General features: G+C 40.9%; 3 protein-coding genes across 3 annotated transcripts in view; 1 reads left to right on the plus strand and 2 right to left on the minus strand.

Annotated features, from left to right (window-relative positions):
- Positions 1–3,376: 3,376 nt before the first annotated feature.
- Positions 3,377–6,022, minus strand: LOC135490938 (fucolectin-3-like). The gene is made up of 4 exons (XM_064776522.1): positions 6,016–6,022; positions 4,997–5,218; positions 4,374–4,577; positions 3,377–4,189 (listed from the first exon to the last, which is right to left on the minus strand). Exons 1-4 carry the CDS (start codon positions 6,020–6,022, stop codon positions 3,945–3,947), a joined length of 678 nt encoding a protein of 225 aa, XP_064632592.1. The 3' UTR covers positions 3,377–3,944.
- A 720-nt stretch (positions 6,023–6,742) lies between these two features.
- LOC135491284 (NADH dehydrogenase [ubiquinone] 1 beta subcomplex subunit 11, mitochondrial-like) lies at positions 6,743–8,304 on the plus strand. Its single transcript, XM_064777038.1, has 3 exons — positions 6,743–6,998; positions 7,370–7,503; positions 7,738–8,304. Exons 1-3 carry the CDS (start codon positions 6,798–6,800, stop codon positions 7,886–7,888), a joined length of 486 nt encoding a protein of 161 aa, XP_064633108.1. The 5' UTR covers positions 6,743–6,797; the 3' UTR covers positions 7,889–8,304.
- Positions 8,305–10,354: 2,050 nt separating this feature from the next.
- LOC135490757 (calcium/calmodulin-dependent protein kinase type 1-like) overlaps positions 10,355–23,614 on the minus strand; it is a 32,208-nt gene continuing 18,948 nt past the window's right edge. The window contains exons 4-9 of the mRNA XM_064776216.1: positions 23,189–23,327; positions 19,708–19,831; positions 16,937–17,012; positions 16,428–16,540; positions 15,518–15,684; positions 10,355–15,261 (exon numbers count right to left, since the gene is read on the minus strand). Of these exons, the coding sequence (XP_064632286.1) occupies positions 15,202–15,261; positions 15,518–15,684; positions 16,428–16,540; positions 16,937–17,012; positions 19,708–19,831; positions 23,189–23,327 (679 nt within the window). The 3' untranslated portion in view covers positions 10,355–15,201. The remainder of the gene's footprint in view (positions 15,262–15,517; positions 15,685–16,427; positions 16,541–16,936; positions 17,013–19,707; positions 19,832–23,188; positions 23,328–23,614) is intronic.

Genomic DNA, 23,614 nt, shown 5'->3' on the forward strand with positions numbered 1-23,614 from the left:
GTAATGCTGCTGGCTCATTAGACATAGACATCATCAGACATACATAGGCATGGGACAATGTCACATCCAATCCTGGGCTGGCACATACACCCCGCGCGGCTGATCGGGTGGCTGCGTCTGCAATAATCGTTTGTGGGTCAACTACGTCCAGCAGGAGTTGATGCGTTTTACAGTATATAAATTGGACATTTGTGGTAAATCGAAGGACAGCACACAGGTTCTGTAACAATTTATGCATTGTTCGCGAGAGTAACATCGCAGTACCCCACCCCTATAGTCAGCAGTCCTTCAGATTCAGCTTGTCTTGACGCAATGGCCGAATTCGCTGTTAGTACTATAATAGACTCCTACATGTATGCAGTCCATTGCGTCATCCTGACCGTCTTTCCGTACCGCGGGCGACAGGACAAGGCCGGTCCGCGAATTTTTCCTACTGAAACTTTGGGGCACTATAGTGTACAGGGACTTTCAGCCAATCAGATTTCGACAAATACATGACGTCAGAAGTCTTAGAAACTTTACAGCAGTTGGTGGAGCGCTCGTCAGAAATGGCAGAATACGATGTTCGATCCAAAGGTCGCGAGTTCGAATCCGGTTGTGGACAACATTTTTCTTTTTCTTGTTTTCTTAATGTTTTATTTTTATAATGCATTTCTTTTCCCTTGTTATTTAGATTTTAGATATTTGAGTTATGCCGCCTGCAACATACCTACAGAAAGGACAATAACAATAGCCCATCTCCAAGATCCAAGGGATAGTCCTTCAGATATGAGTATGAATATACAATGAGACTTGTCTCATGTGAATGGTCTTCCTCCAGTATGAATATGTTTCTCTGCAATGAGACTTGTCTTTCGATACTGCCTCATGTGTATGGTCTTCCTCCAGTATATTTTGATACTGTATGCTTCAAATTTGAGTAACAAGCACAAAACAATACAAGCAAAGATTTTCAGGATTTGTATGATTTATTGCAACAGTGAACAGACCAGAAATATACTACATTACTAATACATATATTTCATCACCAGGAATAGCATCAGGCATGTCACAAGAAAGAACAGCTGGAGATCTGAGAACAGCGTTATTTGAAGCATCATTTTACAGAAATATCTATTGATATAATGGCAAGTTCTACAAAGCGGTTTCATGATGACGCCCCGATGACGACACAGATTTATCGGATTCTGATTGGCTGAGAACCTGTGTACAAATGTACACTGTACAGCCCGAAATTTTCTGGTTTTACACCTGAGTCTTTCCCCCGACTCCCCTGAAGTATCGGCGATCTGTGACCTGATCATCCTGATAATGTTGATGTGATTGTGATGTGACTGGGCACTGCCACCTCGTCATTCTGAAGACTGGCACTCATTATTCTCGCTTTCACACCTCATGGGCCGAGGGGTCAGTCACCTCTGAAATCATGAGACAGATCAAGTTAATGGTCAAATTCAGGAACACATGTAAAGATCAAGATTTCCTTCCAATAAGTTTTCAGCAAGACTTGCCTTTGACTTGGACAGTCGCAACGTGAATTAAGACTATAGACCTGCCACTTTAGTTTTCCTGGCACTATGGTCCATCAGAATAGCACAAGGTAGCATACTAATGCTGTCTTTATGATACCTTTAAAGGCACTATGGCAAACTTCCATCTCCAATCACATCAAAGTATGTTGGATCAAACACCCACACAGGGTCTCCTAATTATCATGATCATATACATTATCAAATAGTAACATATCGCCATCTTTTCGGCGAAACCGAGACTGAATTATTCACATTGTGTTCAACTGATTTCATTTCGCAGTCAATTCATTAGTTACCAACGTACGCCTTAGAGGGGGCAGAATGGCACTGTTTAGACAAGAAGCCTCTCCAACAGCCCCAGGAATATTGGATAGAACGGCACTGTACTGGGTCCCAGTAATAAATATTGCCATAAAGACATATGATATTGTTTTGGGACTTATGTAAGATTAGTTCTCACCGCCAAACCCAAGACTGAAGGATTAAAATCTTGTGTTTATAGGCTAACAAATGCAAACACTTCCAATTGAACCCCCTACAAGAGAAGAGTGGCTCTTCTTCTCTCCGACTTTGACACCCTACTACGAACATATCAATAGATCAGCCAGTGGTCCTCGGTGTCGCCGCGTGGGTTACGTCCGGTGAAATTGTTTGCAAAGGTCAGGGAACCACGATCTGACATCCATAACCAGCGTATCCCCTTTTCATGCCAGTTACAGTCGGGTGCTACACCACAGTCGGGATGGCCGCCAAATGAATGGTTGTTGAATTTAAAACCGTTAACTGTTTACGTCAATTTGCATATAATTAGACAAACCTTCATGAATTCAGTGGAGATTTCCACATCACAGCATAGAAGAGCAGTGATGGGATCTCGCAGATTTAACATGATCACTTCCATCTTCACCATCATGACTTGGACGTGCGCCTTTAGTTTCTTTGAGCAAATGGTATTTGATTAGGGATGGCAATTAAAATTGCCGTTGAACATGTACATGACGTGCAGTGATGTGCATAATTCAACATGTCTGGCTTGAAATTTCAAACTGCGCAATTCATTCCCGCCTTGATTGTATGACTATTTCTTATACAATAAAAACCCTTTAAAACCAACCCATACCTTTATCAGGAATAGATACTGTGCCTTACCTTCTGCTGAAGGCAATTTTACATTTGAAATCGTAGAAAGTGTTCCCGCGATGTTCTCCGCATCTCACAAACCAACCGACTGGCGTTCAAATCAACCGCGACCGATCATGACCAAAGACAATACATTTGACGTCACAGCACCCTCTTGAACCAGGCTGGCTAGTAGTTATCTGCTCAAGCGAGACCTTTGTTCTGTCAGTGATCAATATGACAGGCATTGTCAAAATGTGGGATTTGCTTTAGCATACATACTTGTTGTACATGTACATATGCTGAGCTGTGGAAATGCATTAGGCAGGTTCCGTAAGCCAAAAGACGACGTAATTGCATTTTATCGACGATTTTTTTTTAATCATTTCCCCAATTCCTGCTACAACCAAGTATAAAATATGGTTCAGTGTCGTGTAAATCAATGAGCAGATAGAGGACTTGATGACTCGACAGACATTCGTACTTTATAGTTCGTCGTTCGTAGGGCGCTCAGTTTCGAAACCTGCAATCATTCGAAACAGAATACAATTGCCAACTTTGCGGTCCCCTGCGTCCGGAGTGAACTTAGCGGAAAGGAGAGACACCAACTTAGTGGAGGACAACACTAGGTGACACAGAAACGATTTTAATACATAAAGATTTTTTTAACAATTTTTATTTTTACACGGAGATGAATAAATGACAAGAAAACGATATGATTGCAGTAAAATTGGGAAGTGTCCTCAAACGAGTGGTTGGGTTTGGAATACTTGTGTACATTCGAGCATTGGTGGTGTCCGTAATTAATGTCGATCGATAGATGTCACTCTCATCGAGCTGCACCTATGGATGCAGTGGGCCAGCCTCGTCCTCTTGCCCGGTACGTCCGTCAAGAAGGACGACCAAGACGACGAAATGGACTGCATGCCCCGGGAGTCTAGCTGCTGCGCACATTAATGGCAATTTCATAGCCAACTTCGTTAGCTTGATCTGGCGACAACTATAGAACCATGTGCAGTCCATTTCGTCATCCTGGTCGTCCTTCTGGGCGACAGGACGTGGCCGGTCAACTGCGTCCGGGATATACCTACCATGCACCCGCGTGCCAGTCATTCGAGGATATCAGCCTGACTGGTATAATGTTTGGAACAGAACACGAAAAGATCATGGCCAGTTTCATCACGGTCCATCCAGAACTTCAGTGACACTCAGCACTTATGACCGAGCTCAGTAACGTGTGCGAGGGGAGGAGCATACGACTGACTGGTATATGACGATGGATCACAGTTTGGATCACGGTTTTCGCTTGTATGACAAGCCACGGCCTCCGAACGGCATTTCAACACATTTCCTCCACAGCTGACCCAGTCTGGTCTCTTCAAAATAAAAGAATGTTTCGCATCCTTTTTGTTCAGCACACAGCAAAGCACATTCTATTAGAGACCTTGCTTGACGGGTGAGGAGGGGTTCCGTGTTGTTTGGGGCTGCCGCATCCGCCACCATTTCGAAGTATGTAGTTGTGGACGACATGCACGGTACTGGAGAAAAGGAAAATCAGTTAATATTACATGATCTAGAACGTCTTTGGTCCAAGTTATTTGCAATTTTGAATTGAAGAATTTTTTCGGACTTCAGAGTAAATAAGAGTTTCCTTGATTTTATTCTGTTCCTGTCGGTAAAAGTTGTGCTGGGATACACAGCAAAGACAGAACTGCAACTTACCATAGACCGTCACCTCACATAGACTAAGGATACCATGTGGTATTCGGATCATCACAAATCTCCCGGTCATATCATTGCAGGGTATCGTGAATATCTGGCCGTTTTTGACGGCTTGACTGGCCTTATAGCATCTGAAGGCAGAACCGAATCCTGTTGGAGGCTTCGTGTTCCCGATGAAGAGTTCGAAGTTATTTAGCCGATTACCTGGAAAGGATGTGACACTCTTTAGAGCAACTCGCATAGCATGGCTTGTCTAATCCTGATGAATCCGGGGGTTTCTCTTTGAGCTTCTCCGACCCTGCAGACAATTGTTTGTGCACAGGGCCAGAGAAGCGAATATCATCAGAACGGGCTAGTCTGAGATCCTGACCTCACTGTCGGTGTGGAAGCTGAATCGAGGCTGGGTAAATTGGGAACCAGGTAAGTACAGACGCCGATCGGCACCATTGTCTCGATGGTGTCTTGCTTCGCCAAGATGAGGTGTCACTCGACTTCGGGACTCCAAGTGTCCTTGAGGAGACTTTGGGAGGCAACGAGGAAGGTCATCAGAAACAATCTAGACCCCCCTTCCCCACTCACACACAGATTTTTCCGGTGGGCGCACGAAGTCTGCAAACACTCACCAAGGCTGTCTCCCCTGTTCACAATCTCTACCGTTGATATGGGCAGTGGTTCGCCCAGGTCCACATACCACCAAGAGGCGGACTTCTCCGATTTGGTGTGGGAACATGTGCGTCCTTTGTGATAACTGGATTCTTTCTTCCCATCGACAACTGACTTGGCGAAACCATTATCTTTGTAAGCATCGGAAATTTGGTAAGCCGGTCGATTGAGCGAGCGGTTTTCTGGAGAGAAGCAAATTTTCTTTAACCATTGAAATGAATGAGCTACTCGGCCTATCATCCTAACCAGTGGTTTTCAATTGACTCTGCATGTCGCCTGAATCTCAGGATGCGGCCTAATGGCTAAGGTAGCGGGTTCAATGTTGCGTCACTATATCTGACGTGCGAGACCTCTCAATTCTCCCCAGATAGGCTACTCACACCTGACTTTTGACTACATTCAAAGGAGAAATAATTCTCCCTTAATTAAGTCAAAAGGCCCCAAGACCAACCAGAAGATGCCAAACGTCAAAACAAAACTAGAAAAAACCCAAGCCTTTGGCACTGTTTTCGCGGCCGCAGCACAAGCTGCATGAATCGGGGCAAGACCGTCCTGTTTATCGTCGTTTTTCGGACAACACAAATATGCACGCCGTTGAGGTTTTTCAGTGAAAATGAAAAAAACCTTCGACGTAAGTTTTTTCAGGATCTCAAAAACCATACATGGGTTTTTCATTTTACCGAAAAACCGCGACCACTAATTAGACGTGCACATTTATAATGGCCGAAGGAATCCAAGAGAGTGCATTATATATAATCGAAAAGTGTGCTTATATTTACCCGTACACTTATCATTCGTATCCACCGCAAAAAATGTCAACATGAGGCATATAATGAAAATGATAGAAGGTACAAGATGTACACTAAGATTATTATTCGGCTGATTACGAGTTAGATGTCTCATGACTGCTGCTCCGGCAATACTCGTTGGTCAATACGTTGAGCTTGAGTTGATGTACATGTCATTGGACATTTTATACCCCGCATTGTGTTAAAATGATTCAGAAAGACAGGTCTCAGGTCTGTATCAATTATGCATTGTTTGCGAGAGTATCGCAGTTGGTACCCCATCATCAACAGTCCTTCAGTTCAGGCTTTTTCACACTGATGAATGAATGATAAGGAAACGATTATATGAATGCAGGAAACATTGGGACAAGTCTCCTTAAATGAGTGCGTGGTTGATTTAGGAATACATTTTGTACATTCGAGCATTGGTAGTGTCAGCAGTTAATAAGAGGAAGTATGCATCTGGCCTATCGGCCCATAGGCCTACATCCTTGAGAGACAAGAGGCTTTGCCCTGATCTCACTCGTGATAACTGCAAGAAAAGACAAGTGACCTGCCAAAGATCATCTATGGCCAAAAGATTCTTTCTTTGTAGATTTGTCAACCCAGGAAAGCACATCTACTCTGACACTTGTACTTTCCCGCAAATAAAGTGAATATCATTGCACACGTGGAGTTTATCTGGGATACTTTCTCAATCCCCAACAAAAAGTCCCAGGGAGCGAAACGACTGGGGGCGAAACAACAGGACATCACAACTTTTTTACATCAAAGACAACAGATTGGATTGATATATACAACCTGTTATCCTTAAAATGTCGCGCACACATTTATGACCTAAATGCCCGTGAAGAAATACCTGCTACTACTGACTGATGACTACAACAATCAAACTAACGAAGGGGAATTATGTTGATAGCGTCGGCCGTAAAGGAATCGCGACATCAACAACAGAGTTGCCCTTGAATCCAAAATGGCTTCTTTGCTTCGATTTTCGTGCCGACAGGGCCGAACTTTGGTCCAGAATTTCTGCCATCAGAATAAATATTATCAAAGGATTCGTACCATAACGACATCTAAAAAGAACACAGATTCTGCAACTGTCACAGGTCCTGTAGAAGCAAAGGAGACGTGGCAGACTGAGGTGGAAAAAGAGGTCGCAGAAGAGACCAAGGTTTGCAGCTTTTTTTCCATAGGCCTATGTTGTATGTACACTAAATGTACATCGTTGTGCATATTATGATAATATGTTGTTCAAGAAGACATCATGGTTGTTCCTAACATGTGTAGGTCCAGTATGTCAATTGTCATCCAGGCAGTCGCTGCAGTGTCTTTGCTATGGGATATACATTGAATAGGCCCTAGCCCTACGCTGCATGCAGTTTGAGTTTAAGTTTGTTGTGCAGCCTTTAAAGTTTGGATGTTGTTGACTTGTTGTTCGTATATGCAGCAGCATTTACTGCTCCTGATCCTCAGTACTGACTTCAATTGATTGTACACAACTGTTTGCACTTACTCAACAACTTACACATTTCATTATTCCAGGATTGGGTATCTTATGGCTACAGTTACACTGACCGGGATGAAGATGAGTGGGGCCATCATCTACTGATGTTTGCTGGAATAACTATAGCTATGGTTGGAGGCTCATTTGTCATTGCCTACATGCCAGACCCAAAGTAAGAGGCAAAGAAAAAGCAATACAATATCATGAAGGATAAAGGCTAAGAATTTGGACCTTCAGAAACATTGTATTAAAAGGGCAGATCAAATTTTCCCGAAGTCAGATCGGGGAAAACAACTGTGTTCTAATCAAATTGGCAATCCTACATTGTGTTTGGCTTTTTGTCCAATCAATCATTCAGACAGTGTCAAGTTATATCGATGTTAATTTTTTGCTGTTTCCTTTCCAGTATGCGGGATTGGGCCCACCGAGAAGCTTATTTAGAACTTGCGCGACGAGAAAGAGATGGACTACCTCTTGTCGACCCAGATTATGTACCCAAGGATTCAATCGAGTTACCTTCAGATGAGGAATTAGGGAATCAAGAAATCATAATTTAAAAAAAGACTTGTTCATATCATAGACAATTGTGTACATAGTGGACTATAGAGGACAGAGTGTTTCTTTCACATTCATTTGTTGAATGACTTTAGTGATGGAAGTATTTACATTACTCCTATTGGAACCTACAAATAGTTTTGGCTGAATACCCTGTTGCAAGTTTCAACTTAGTTGTGTGAGTGATATTTGACCAAAATGGACTAGAATTAAATTTCATTTCAAAGACGGTCACATTACATGTACTTTCAGTTTAATAGACTGTATGCTTCAGCTGGAGTACAGCACTTGACGGAGTCAGAAGACGTGATGTCCCTCCTGCCTTGCAGTTGCTGCACAAAACCGCTAGACTTTCACAAGTGACTGTTCCTTTAATTCATTCATCAAAATTTCAATAAATGATGTTGTTTGTAAACAAGTTTTTGTCCTATTTAATTCTGCCCACTTTTAAGAAGACAATAAGCTATGTGCTGCTTTAGAGGTACTGCACAATTCACCGGCTTGACATGTAAAAGTAACTTGCAGTATCCATGACACAAGAGAAAAAGGTCATTCCAGTGATAGGTGGATTATGGAAAATGTTCTGGGGCTTCTCTCGTTGCTTCTGAGAAAATTGGAGATGTTATTTCTAAGAAGACTGTCGTGGGGTTTCTGTTGATGGTCATGTTTTTGTACTGCTCCCTCATATTATTAAAGAACTTTTCCCTTCATTATTGGTTGTGACTTTGTCTTCAAAGACCAGTTTTGGATGAATGGGAATTCATATTCAACACCACTCTTTTGAGTGCAACACAGCATTATCCAGGATAATATATTCTCTACCCTATACAACAATGATTTCAATAGGGGATATGGACCCTTTAACTGAAGATGGCAAAAGTGGACAAGCCAATTAACCTTTTCCTGATCTTGCCTCTCTTGCATGGGACAGCCAGGAGAGGACTCCGAGAGGCAAGCAAGCTGCTGAATACACAAAGCAGTTTCCTTCAGTCTGTGTCCTTACTGTAATAGAGTCTTCAGGCCCAGAAATAGAGTAGACTTATTGTATCCCCATGATCAATTGATAGTAAATGATAGGTTTTCTGTTGAAACCTGGTCATCTGGTTGTGACTTTGTCCTCAAGAAGCCAATAATGAATGGAAATTATGAACAGTGTGAAATCTCTGTGCAACCAGGCTATTGTAATGATGATTTGTTTGCATGTTGGGTTCACCTTCGCTTACTGAAGGAACACAGGGGTGTCATATCCCCCCCCCCCCCAATGCCCTACTTTTACTTTGAATATGGTAATTTCTGACTTAACAAACTGATTTGTCTTGTATCAGGTACAACGCAAGTACAGTGGAACCTCCCTTAGCGGACAAATCTCTATTAAGGACACTAGTTTTGGTCCCATATTTGATGTTTCCATTCAATCTGACCTCTCCAATCAGGACACCTCTCTATCAAGGACAGCACTTGTCAGTCCCGAGGCTGTCCATAGTAGGGAGGTTCTACTTTATTACTTAAGAAGTAGGAAACCGAAAACACTTACCCCACAGCTGCTCAACCATACACCGTTCTCCTAATACTCTCGATATACCACACCCAATCTACCAACATAGGCCCTTGTATGATCCTAAAAGCAATGATCCATACTCTATTCACTGCTAACACCCAGTCACTCAACTCCATTCACTCTACACCTGTGATCCCTTTCTTCATTTCTCCAACCAATACTCATTCAAGCAGGGCCTAGTGATTTGATAAGTTTGTTGTGACCGTCTTTAAGAGCACATTGAACCAACAGGAAAGTGTCCCGATACTGTCCTTCTGTACCAAGTACTATACTTGGACCCAAGTTTACCAAGTTTGATGTGACTGTCTCCAAGAGCACATTGAGCCTGCAGTTCTACATCCATTGGAAAGTGTCCCGATACTGTCCTTCTGTACCAAGTACCATACTTGGACCCAAGTACATGTATATCAAGCTTGGTGTGACTGTCTCCAAGTGCACATTGAGCCCGCAATTCAACATCAATGGAAAGTGTCCTGATACTGCCCTTCTGTACTAAGTACTATACTTGGACCCAAGTTTACCAAGTTTGATGTGACTGTCTCCAAGAGCACATTGCGCCTGCAGTTCTACATCCATTGGAAAGTGTCCTGATACTGTCCTTCTGTACCAAGTACCATACTTGGACCCAAGCATACCAAGCTTGATGTGACTGTCTCCAAGAGCACATTGAGACTGCAGCTCTGGTCTGGTGCTGTCATTCTGCAACATACTTGGATCCAAGTATGCCATTTGGATATGGCTGTCCCCAACTGCACATTCGGACTCCAGCTGATGCTGATGCTTATGCTGTTCTTGTTCTTATTGGGAACAGGGGAATGTTAGGACAGGTCACTCCATCCCCCTCCTCTGAGACAAGCCAGAAGTCGAACAAACGAACTAATCATGAATAAAAAGAAAACAATTTCAGATGTAAACTGATTTTCCTTTATTACTGAGATTATTACACATATGAAAGGTTGTGACAAAATGAACGTATTACCATGGTTACAAAGGGTCATGGCCAGGGTAAACATCAAACCCGTATTGGCTATGGGAAACAACTAGGAAACAAGAGGATCAAATACACACAATCTTGAATTTATAGGTCTTATTCTTGTTACTTTATGGTTTCTTTTAAAAATGTCACTGTTGTAGATAAATTAGCTGTAGAGAATCAATTATTATTTGATCCATGTCTGTGTCAAGGGCTGTTAAAGGGGTACTATAGGCAGATGTTAATAATATGCACAGTTCGAGGCGGAAGTCATGCTTGATTCAGTGAGAAATATATTCGTTGCACAATCATGGATAGTATCAATGTACCGTATGAGAGAAGAGACCCCTATCAGCAACTTTCGGTGACCTAGTCGCCTGTCTATAATCTCCCTTTAATTCCAACAGGTGGCAGCACTATGAGACCCAGTGTCTCGAACTCTCATATCAGATCCAAATATGTCTTAAATGTTCATTTTAGGCAAAAAATTGCTTAGATAACAGTTTCTAAGTTTGAGTGCATCTCATAATGTATTGGCCAACAATGAAATTCACCTTGGATAAAATCAACCATATATGTGTAATTATCAGTATGTATTACGATTAGACTGCTATATATTGCCTAACTACTCTAGATACTACTGGGGTGCACACTACAAGAATTTGTGTCAAAATATAAAATTTACGTTCTGCAGAATGAGCTCTAATACAGGCCCATTATATTTACAAGTACAATGTAGGCCTTCTCAAGTTCAATTATTTGCTCCACCCTTTACTGCCAAGACCCCTGTTAGGAATCCTTCTCTATACCCACTTATTAATCATTTGTATATAAGATATAAATGTCACTGACAAATATCTACACTAGCACGAACTATAGCTGTGTGCGTTATTAAAAAAGCTGGTGAAAATCTGTTCAAATTCTGAACAAGTCAATGTGACCTTTGAAAATATCACTACGACATCTTTGCAAAATGCATAAACAAACTGTTTCGATGTCATGAAATTCATTGAAAAAAATAGAAATTTCTAACTAAATTGATTTGTTCTTGGGAGTCCCAGATACTGCTATTTACCTTTCAACCAGCAGGTACATATATCATACCTTTGAACCAGGAAATACAAATATTAAGTAGTAAATTGAAATATTTTAGTAAAATCTGCTCTGCTCCCAATATTTTCTAATTTTGAAACAAGTACACCTCAATAAACTGAACACAAGACTGATTAGCTCAGATGCTTCTGAAATCAGTTTTTTAATCTGAGCTAGCCTGCAAAAATAATCATACAGCCATCTTCAACTTGTATTGCCATTACTATTGTTCCCTGTTTCGTCCATTATTGTCAATTACAAAACCTCAAGGTATGTATCAAGAACCCATCACAAGTGAGAATATTGACTGAGGATACCCAACCGACATGAATTACAAAGAAAGTGGATGTTTGTATATTATAATGGCGATGATAATTTTGCCAATCTGAATCAGGTCAAATTCTAGGGGAAAAAGTAATCAACCAACTGTCTGAAATAACCAAACATCTGATCCAGGGGGCCTGTAGTGCATATGCTGTGCATATATAGACAGATATAAAATACAAGAATATTCATATGAAAGAGAGAAAAATTCTGGAGAAAATGTAAGACTTGATGCATTACAATAGGGCTGTCAGGGTCAAAAAGGGACACAAAAGCTTAACCTACATGTATTATTATATGCCATAGTCGGCCTAACAAAAATAGACTACATAAATTGTTTAATAGTGAAAATGGAATATGAAGCCGAAGTAGACTAAACAATTATAAAAGCAAGACTATTATGACATTAATAAGTTGTAATATGAATTATGTGTAAAACATGTAATCTCAGATCACGATACGTCGGAACGCCCCCAAGCGGAGGCGGAACCGCAGTGCATACGATACTGGTACATAGTCAATACATTCTGTGCTGGTAGTGCAAGTCTATGAATTGTCACCCCATTTATGAAATAAACCTGAGATTAGCAACTCCTCAGCTAACATATCCAAACGACCTGTGGTCAGTTTTTGAACATTTGCAAACCCCAAAGAAGCCGGAAATCCCATTTACCATGTTTACAGAAAATATGCGGTAGAATCAGCGCGAGGAGGGATCATATCTTGGAGTCACCAATGATCTCAATCCTTACCACAAAAGATAAATTCCACGTAACCCGATTAATACATACATAAAACTCTTCATTATTATACTCAAGAGCAAATAAAACAGAGAAAAAAAGTGCAAAATGGAATGATACTCAAAGATAAACAGACTAAGATTAATCACAGTGCCCAAAGTATGTACTGAGTAAAAGCCAACTATACAATGCTTTTGAAAGTGTCAATCACTGCTAAAAAGTGCATGTTATTGTGCTGCTATATGAATAACTTCCAATTAGTTTTGACCTAAATTTTCAGTTGACCGTCCATGTCTATTGTTAACCACAAGATAACTGGACTAGGTAGATTGGTGACTGATCTGCTCCCTAGTTGCAGGATAAAATGAGTTGCTCCGTCATGTCGGCCAATTCGAAACAGTATGCATGTACTCATTGTCGGTATTCAAGAGGAAAAATGGAGCACTCCAACTGGTTAATAGAAGTTCACAACCGATCTACTCATTTCATTGTGCCATAGTGCACTAATGATCGAGTGCTAATCTATATTTAATAAGCAAGGGCCACATAGGATGCTCAAATAAGCTAATGATTTCAGGACTGCATCAGCAACTGGTATTTTTACAGCAAATTAACATTTTCACAAGCAAATGTTTGATCCCAGTTCAAACAGATATTAGAAAGCATTGAAATAAATGAGATAAATGTATGAAATATTCATAACAACATTTATGGAAATCAGCAAAAATAGTTCCACACAGCAATTTAACATGACTTGACAAAAAGCAATAAGTGGGGAGATGAGACTATTTCCCCTCTCCCAGAAAAGCGCCTCTTGCAGGGAGTGACCAAACTTGGCCAAGATATGGGTCAGCCTCTGCTGATTATGACATCAAGACTCTATGATGTTGGAAGCATAAGGCTGACCCCTTATCAGTTACATGCATTACTGCATCCAGCTTTACATAGATGAATTCAAAATTCAATACAGCAGGCCTTTATTATAGTTATCTGGCCTTCCATTCTATGCCCAGAACTACCATTATAATATATGCTAGGCCACTAATGATAGGAACACCAGATATAATAAACAACGACTTACAGAGTTTTGTCTGTTAAATTTTCATCATCATGTAGAATCAAGCACCACCACCTTGTCATTCACACTTTGTACTCTTTTAGTCATATGATTCATCATGTGTTACCCAGTATAAATTTACAGGAAACCATAGAAGCCCTTTATATTGTCTCATCGGTGGGTTTACATAACAAGTGAAAGATGAAGATTCAAAATTTTGATAAGGGATAGACCTCTTTTTGCTATATTTCACAGTCCAAGATTGTCTTTAGCTCAACTGGGACTCGGATCTTACCAAATTCACCGAGGTTTTACTGGTCAGGACCTCCCTGCTGAGTAATGGGCAATCGGCCAACCAACTGGGCCTTTGGGAAAACCCTGGAAAGGTGGATTCACTCGATGGATTGTCAAATATAACAGAGAAGGTTTTGGCAAAGGAAATTATGAGGTAAACATGCAATCTAAAGCATAAGTGGGTGGAACTTGATAAACATAAATCAGCAAACATATTGTAAATGTTACTGTCGTCGTTAGATCTTAGCTTTTCATATCAAACAACAAAATATTTCTGTTATCAACGTTTTCATTTGTCCAAATCTCAACTGATCAACTGATCAACCGTTTCACCCCAATTACCCTAAATAGACTCTTCCTTCAAATGAATTAGCAGTTAGAGTCCCCAGTTTTAGACTTTTGACGCACAAGTCACTGGATTCCTTGTCACTGAGACTCATTGCTCATGATTCAGTCGTGCTGGGCCCAGTGCTCAACTGGCCTTAGAGACAAACACCGGCCAGCCTACGCTCAAGTATCTCCCTCAGTAAAAAAATTTCATTTACAACTGTAGAGTCATGTCTTGATGCAAATGATACTGGTCACGCCGACTAGGTTACCCAACCCTGGGCTTAAAGGTATTAGAATTACCATTGAGAATGAAAATACATACATGTACAATAGGTTGGACGCACCAGACAAAAATAAAATATCATGTATATATATTATACAGTAATTTATGTACATATATAGACTGAAATGTACATGGAAAAGTGTAGCAAAATTTCATTCAAATATTGCAACAAAGATATCATAATGCATGAAAGCAGAAATCTCCCGGCCATGCAGCTTTACCATAGGTCCAAAGTGTTGGAGAAATGCTGAAGTATCACATGTTTGAGGTTGTGATTTACGATATAGTGACAGAAAAATTGTATAAATTGTCAGAAACAATGACCGGTCAAAGAGATTCTTTTCTTAAATCCTCATAATCTCTAATAAGTTTATGATTTAGAAAACCTGCATAATTTGACTCTGCATCATTTGTTCAACACCTCTGCTCCTTCAAAATATGACTTTCGCATCAACAGGACCATGTCCTCTTGCTACACCATCAATTCCCTTCAGCACCAAATACTGACACATTCAATTTTAATCTCTTGACTTCTTAACCATTTCTGCGCCATCTTTACGGTATCTAGAACCTCGTCGTCTGCTCTCAAACTTGTTTTTGGCATAGTGGAGTAGTTTCCCCCGCAAACTCGACCAACTATTCTTTCCAGCCACCACAAGTGGCATTACTTGTTCATGGCGAGCTTTCGCATCTGTCTTATTACTGCGGTAGCATTGTACGCTTGCTGAAAGAGAGGGAAACAATGGATAACACCATGAAGACTAAGACACAACCACATCACAGGATGCTCTACTAACAGTGACACCAAATTAACTGCTTATCATGTGGACGTCTCATTTGAGGAATTCTCAAAACTTCAGCAACCACAGAACTGAAAAATCGCTTTCTTTCCTCCACAACAGTGCTCCATACCACGAGGGACTCAGACAAGAGAGGTGCAAATTTAGCCTAATCAATTGTACTTTCGCTATCTTACTCACCCTCCATTTTGTTTTTGCAAAGTTCTTCTTCATCTGTGCACTGACAGATGCATGGATGTCCTTGTCCAGCGCAGCGTTCCCAGAGATCCACGGGTCGGCTATTGCTTCTTTGCATGTGAATCGTTTTTTAGGATCTAAATGCATCATGTTCCGAATAAATTCCCTTGCTGGAAACAGAAAGGAAGATATTTTAGACAAATTTACATGAAAGATGATGAAATAAGGGCATGCCAGAGCTATTGGCAAAATTCAACACTACCATGGTAACCAGTAGCAGACAATGGTCATGACGATCTGGGAGACAACGACCCAAGTACAGTAAATAAACATTGAATTCATTCCTGATGATCTCATTTTTGACATTTCTCCCACAACACACCTGCAAACATATCGTAATTTTTTGTAAACTCGAAATAGTACCTGCATGACCTTTCCATTTGGTATCCAGCTCCCTTTCAAATAACAAGTAAATATGGTATGATTTCATGGTTTCCCACATCAAAGGGGTAAGCGTTGTCATGACGATTCCTAATGGAGGGTGCTAATTATACACTGGAAGTGTTCGTTGCCGCTAATTGTACCATTGCCCCCATTTATTCCAAACGACAGAATGTAATAGCGAACCCTTGAGTACACATAGAAGCCCTAGATTAACCAGGTTACTAATGAAGAGAGATGGGTAGGACAAAATCAACGGATCACTAACTCCATTAGATTTTTACTGGAAACTCAAATGGGTCTGGAGTAACATACACCTCCATGTACTCGGTGCCTCAGATACATGAAGTTCCGGATAAAAACAGAATGGTGAGCACAATTAACTATGCTTTAACATTTTATGGAAAATATGAGGCATCTAGAGAGACAAGTCTGCAGGGTCAGAGTTTTCAGTGTTGCTGCTGCCCCTTACCAAAATCTGAGATCATATCCCAGTAGGGCGAGTCGAATTCATAGTCTGCCTTCATAATCTGCGCAAACAGGTCTGCATCATTTTCATGGTAAAATGGTGGATAGCCGCATAGTCTGAAAACAAGATTAACATCAAATAAACTTTCAGTGCACAATTTCCATCATCAGAATCTAAGTTTTCCTGAACAATATGTACAGACATGGACCAATTTCAAACTCATAAACCCAAAAGATTTCAGTCAAATTGTCAGGTGACAACCATTTTATTTCAAATTGGACAGCTTTCTTCCCCAGCAGGTAGTTTTCCTGTTTGTCCTACTGATGCATTTGAGTGGAGAATAAAGTGGTGGCCATCAGACCTCATTCTTACGGCCAATTTTGTGGATTCTACGGAGAAGTGCGACAATTGCGAAATTTGTGAAATCAATGAAAAACCTCTACATCAGTGCATGCGCTGCTATAGTCGCCTCTTTATTATATCCGAGTGGAACAACACAGAAAGATACTCACAGAATGTAAGCTATTACACCTATTGACCAGATGTCCACCTCTTTGCCATAGGGTTCGTTCTTCAAGACCTCCGGGGCTGAAATGAAAAAACACTATCATCACACGTCTAGCCCAAGCAGTTATGAAAGGGACTCCGCTAAAGGATGAGGAAGGCAGACAAGAGCGGATGCCAAGCTATCGAGTAAGCTTGTCACAGGTGAGCTAAAAGGTTAAGCCAAATCACATTTCCCAACAGAAAAATGCATTTCAAACGATACATGATCAACTTGCATCATTCATCTATGCAAAGTTCTACTTTATACTTATAGCACAAATACTTCCATGATCCTTTTTATAGTGAGCGCCATACATCATCCCTTCAGGGAGTGCCTCAAAAGCTTTTAAGTCTAAATTTGAACACCGGATTATACTCTAAGCAAGAATAATGTCAGTATGAAAGACTTTTGCTGCACTGGCACACTAATAATGACCAGAGCTGTCATTGCGATACAAACTAGAACAAAGCTGGTTATTAGGACAAAATGTTTGGAGGAGGACGCTGCAACGGAGGTTTAAATGTGATGTGTGACTCCCTTTCGGCTTCCTCCAGTCTGCCATGAGGCATTTTTCAACCAAATTTTCTTCGTCAAGGCAAAATGTTAGGTGCCCCTAAATAGATTTCCGCAGCTGCCCTTTCTGGCTGTTGGGGGTCGTGGTACGTTTTATTAGATTTCTAAGGCCATGCTACATGTACTTCTGATAACTCATTTTACAATTGACAATCCCCTCGGCTACAGCAGTGTCACCCAGAACCTCGCCGATGTGTACCAATGATTTCATTGCCTCAACACAGACAAGATAATTGGGAAATCAATTGGTCATGATAGCCACCAGCAGGTTTATCATCTAATTCATGAGTTATCGTTTTTTCCCATGAAGTTTTTCCGATATGTGGCAATTAACGGTGATAAAAGTATCAATATGCTATTGATATTAGCAAGTGAAAACATTGATTGTTGGATGTGGAGTGATGGATTTTGATGTGAACTGCATGAAATTGGCATGGTGATGGTTTTGCACTCTGGGAGGCTCAGACATGCCGCTACTCAACTAGGATGATATTATTTTTTTAAATCAGAGTCAATTGGTGTGATTGTGACTCTGTGTGCCAGGACAGCTTATATTTTAGCACGAAAAACCTGGAACTTTGAAGTACCTACAAAATGTACTCATATGAAACAGACACCACATATTAACATGGTGCAGCTTACATTCAGAACACAAAGTCGATCGAGGCTGAAGCATTTGGACTCACTCAGGCTTAGAATTGAGCTCAGTTGTGAAAAACCACATCAGCAGCGCTCAAGTGCCAAATTGATGCAGTCACTTCGTACTGATATGGCCCTTTATCAACACAGCGTAGATTCACCACAAGTGTCGATCCTCCATCCTGATCGATCAAGGCTGAAGTACCTGCACTCGATCATAAACTTGGCTAATCCAGCTCTGCTGTGACAGTGCACACTCAGAGATTCATGTGCTTCATAAAAACAGGCTCCTCCGACCGTGGTTAATTTGGGGGATGGTTCACTGGTCATGTGTTCAGTTCTTGAGAATGGGTGAAAGCTTTTTGGGAAAACAGATTAAGGGACTCTCAAACATACATCTTTATTACTGACAGTTTTCATCAACTTATATTCATCCAAATTTGAGGAGAGTAATGAAGGCAATATCGACCTGATTCATGTTTTTTAGCACACTGACAAGTGGAACACTTAATTCACAACTTTATGTAATTCAAAAGCTAACAATCTTTTATACTCCTCGTGGAAATTGCTAAATAGGCTATTCAAGATACACTTCCAGAAGGTCCATTTCCACTTCGTGACCAATTTATGTGGTCTCAGATATTGGTGAACCCATCATCTTAGGGTAAAGAGAAATCCATTACTACTATTATCTCAAGTAATGACAAAATAACCATTATGAATCACAGCAAAGACAATGGTCTGCCTAATGAGATCACCTAATACCAATGAAGATCAGATCGAAACTGTATAGCACATTGTTATAAAGCTGGTTGCCAGTGACATGGCACTGTGCACGCAATATGGGATATATTTCACTAATTGACAAGAAGAGAAAATATGATATTTCTGTTCTTTCAAAAGTTGTGGTGGTTGTGTTGTGGTTGGGAGGGGGGAATTCTATGTTCAAGTTATAAGTGGGTCGCAAAGTAGATGCGTTTTGTGTCAGAAGGAACTTCGCGAGTGTAAATTACAAACTGCATTGGAGAGGGAACTCAGCATTGTAAATTACAAACTGCATTATCTCAAAAACGACAAAACTGGATTCAACACTTGGAGCGAGACGGGAAACAAGATCAGAGGAGAGGCGACACCAGCAGACTGTGCTCACCGTCGCTCAGTTGCAGACTCCATGGTATACTGATGCAGCACAATGGAGCTAGGTGATTGTCCCGTTGTCATGGTGACCAAATGGTGGGTGATAACCTAATGATTTCCCCGCTGAATTATCGGCGACTTATTGATAGGTTTTGTAAGTGAGGTAAACAGTTTCGCAGTGTCGACTCATTTCATTGTGTCACAACAAAAAAGTCTAACGACTAAAGAGACATTGTTGAAATTACTTATTTGAAAATGTACCAAGGGAGTTGCCTTCCAATTTACCAGATGACACTTATTTCCAGCCATCCCTCTAATAGGTAGTAGAGCCATCTATAAGGCCCGAATCCACTTCAGAGTTTAGTGTGCATCAAAAGTAATACGTACCAACATAGCCCGGCGTTCCGCAAGCAGTGGCCATGATACCATCATCCTCTACCTTTGACAAGCCGAAATCACTGATCATAATCTTGGAATCTTCATCTGGACTATAGTATAACAAATTTTCAGGCTAGAATGAGAAATGAAATGTTAATTAGGTTTCTTTAGGGAAGACATCAGAAATACTAACTATCAAGCAAGAAGAAAGGAGGATTTCAGTATTCTAAGAGACTCACAGTCACAGTAATTTTCCTAAATTGTATCGTCAATGCGACCATTTTAGTATTCATTTCTGCATTAATACGTCCAAAATTCCCCCCTGCCTCTGCATGCATGCATTTAACGATACCAGGCTACGAAGTCAGTATGAGCTGCCAAGCCCCCCCCCCCCCCTCCGCGAGAACATTTAGTACGGCAAAACAATCTGCATGACCACTCCCTCACTGTCACCACGCAATTTCATGAAGACGATAAACGAGCTAGGTATTAGGTGCACGGGCCGTGTAATCTCAGTTGTGTAATTTATCAGGCTCATGAATTACTTACGAACCCATCACCTTCAATCTGCTGAAGGCCACGTTAATCAAGATTAATGAAAAGAGTCTATCAGTCGTGCATGGAGCTGGTCTCATGTCAAGTTTACCCATAATTTGTGTGCATTCTCTATAGTGCAAGATGCTGTGAATTTTGTTCACCAAATAGCGACAAATTTTAGCCGAAATAGTGTTTGACTCGACATCAGTCCTGTCAGGTTTCTGTGAATCTCTTTTTGTGTTGCTGTAAAGAAATATGTGCACTTTCTGGCAAAGACGGATGCCTTCGATAGTGAATTTGGACAAATCACTCCATACCCCCATAATCATAACTACAACCACAACTTAATTGCCACATTTTCCCAAGGTTGTCCATCGCCAGATTAGATTATCTCAGGAATCTCAATAACATGCCATTAACTTGGAGGCACTGAACTATAGTCATTGCCTCCCCAATTTGCTCCATTCTTGTGATATACCAAGAATTTCTCTGCAATTTTTTTGAAATTTGAATAAATCATTTGGTCCATAACAATCGCATTTAAAGGCACTTTGCTAACAAGATTGTCCATCACATCTAAGATACAATAATCTTAATAGAAGCCTCAAGCCAATATAGTCTATTACCATCAAAGTAGACATTTCACCTCCATCTGCTCAACACGGGAATAGCCATTTTCATGGAAGGCTGAATGAACTGCAGTGCCATACAGTGCCAAAAAATAGAAATGAGGCACTTCTTCTTACAATCCTTTGATCAATGCAACTACTCAAATTGGCTCGATCTTAATGTTAAATCATCATCGAGTTGTTTTAGCAATCACCAGTTGCATTATCAGACCATTGCCGAGTGATTTTAGAATGGGTATTCAGTTTCAGCACTTGAACACTTCCTTCACTACTAAAATGATACCAAGATACTTAGATGATATCAGGAATGACCCACTCCAAGTAGTATGCAAGGAAGTTTTGAAATAATGAAATGGCCAGGGCCATTGTGCTCACCTCATGTGGAGGAAAGATGGATAAAGAGCATGGTATTGTGTCATGTAGTGTTAGGTTTGATGTAGGTCCAAGCAATTACAATTTCCCCAAATTGGCCAATTTACAGTACATTCGACCTCTGTGACCTTGAAAAGTAGGTCAAATCAAAGAAGACCCGGGTGACACATTGAATGGTTGTTAGAATTAGATGTACCTATGATATAAAATTGGTGCCAATCGGGCAAGTCATTACTAGGAATAATGGCATTTTGAAGAATTTAGGATTTGGCCCCCTCCCTGGAGGCCAAACGGCAAATCAGATTGCACCAAACTTCGGTACCTGAGATCACCTGACCAAGTGGTACATGTGTAGGCCTACTTAATTTGTGATCAATAGTCATTACAGTTAAGAAACGTGCCATAGTAACGGCCTGACGGCGAATTTACGCCATTTGACCTCTGTGACCTTGACAAGAAGGTCAAATTAAAAAACCTGTGTGACATATACTGTATGGTGGTTAGATGTACCCATGATATCAAATTGGTGGCAATCGGGCAAGAAGTTAAGGAATAATCACATTTTTAAGGTTTTTGGATTTTGCCCCCTGGTGGTCAAGTGGTGAATCATATTGGACCAAACTTCGGTCCCTGAGATCACCTGACTAAGGGGTAAATGTGTACCAAATTTGGTATCAATAGTCATTGCAGTTTAGAAACGTGCCATCGTTACATCCTAACGGCCAATTTACACCATTTGACCTCTGTGACCTTGAAAAGGAGGTCAAATCAAAAACCCGGAGGATATATGATGCACCTTTGCTAGAAGTACCTACCGTATTTTTTTCAAAATTTCCCGACTACTATTAAGGGAGAAATTGCATATTTTCACTTTTAACGTTTGGCCCCCTGGTGGCCAAACCATGAAACGAATCGGACCGAAACTTGGTCTCCAAGGTGTCATTACATAAGGGTACATGTGCACCAAGTTTCAACTCAATAGCTCTAACAGTTACGAAACGTGCCCTGCTAACGGACGACGGACGACGACGGACGACGACGACGACGACGACGACGACGACGGACGACGGACGCCACGGTATGGGATAAGCTCACCTCTGCTAAGAGGTGAGCTAAAAAGTAACGAACTATGAGAGTGATGGATAACGTATTTCATTTGCCAGGCACATTAGAAGGTTATTTGCATTTCTGAATGATGTGGCAGCTGGTCATAAAAACACTAAAATATCCATCCACGCCTTGGTCCGAAAGTCTGAGATTGTATGCTGCAGTGGATGTGATTCTTGGTATTTGGAACACAATGATATCGTCTGACTCCAGAGGTTCAGTATGCAATAATTTCCATTAAATCAATATTTTGATATGCGAGATATGGACAAGTGCATTGATGTCAGGCTTGGAGTCTGTAGATTAGAACTTGAAATGAAGAGTGCTTGCAGTTTGTATACACTGGTGGTATGCCTTAAGACTAAAGACTTAAGTCACCTATAAAAGGAGGCTAAGTATAGTTAGCCTGCCATTTACTCCTAGAGCACTACAGGTAGAGGTTCTCATAGTGCATCAACTAGTAGGTTGGTATTGAGTGATGTCCGTGTCAGGGTTCATAAGATTGTGAACTATCTTTAGGTCTTTATCTTTGTTGTTGATCTTGAATTTGGCCAACGCACGCAACCAGCAGTGTATGACCAATAAAGTTTCTAATGTGATGTCAAGTTATCATTTGGAATAATTCCGATAGATTTGATTTACACTGAAACACCAGACTCCTGAAATCCTTGGCAATCAATTGCTGGTGCACACTCGTGATTCTGACAATCTAATCTCAGTTTGGCGCCATCATCAATCGGGACTCGCTACTTTCGTTCACGGCAAGTCAACAGCGCTCGCAGTGCCACAAAAATCGTGTTTTCAGGACCAATAAACTTAGGATCTCACGATGAATCAAACCTTACCTTTAAATCTCTATGTACAACACCCTTCTCATGCATGAAGTCTACCGCCTCTAATATTTGTTTTATCAACACGCTGGCATCTTTTTCTGTGTAACTACCCTTCTCTACGATTCTGTCGAATAACTCCCCACCGGTTACTCTGCAAAGAGATCAAGAAAAGAACACATTCAGTCAATCCCCATCACTAGTCCAAGTCAGAGGTCATATGGAGATGACCTCTTAACTGAGGACACCATTTTGGATGTCGAATTTGACCCTCAGGGCATACTTCGTCATAGATGCAACATTGGTATGGTGAACTGTGGTGGGCTAAGCAGAAGACGATACATAAGACCTACTTGCAAAAAGAGGGCGGGAGTTCGTGTTTGCTGTATCACAAAACTACTTTATTTCATCAGGGTGACATTTTATAAATGTGCTGTGGTG

Source organism: Lineus longissimus, chromosome 7 (assembly GCF_910592395.1).
Source record: "Lineus longissimus chromosome 7, tnLinLong1.2, whole genome shotgun sequence".
In the NCBI taxonomy this organism is placed as follows: Eukaryota; Metazoa; Nemertea; class Pilidiophora; order Heteronemertea; family Lineidae; genus Lineus; species Lineus longissimus.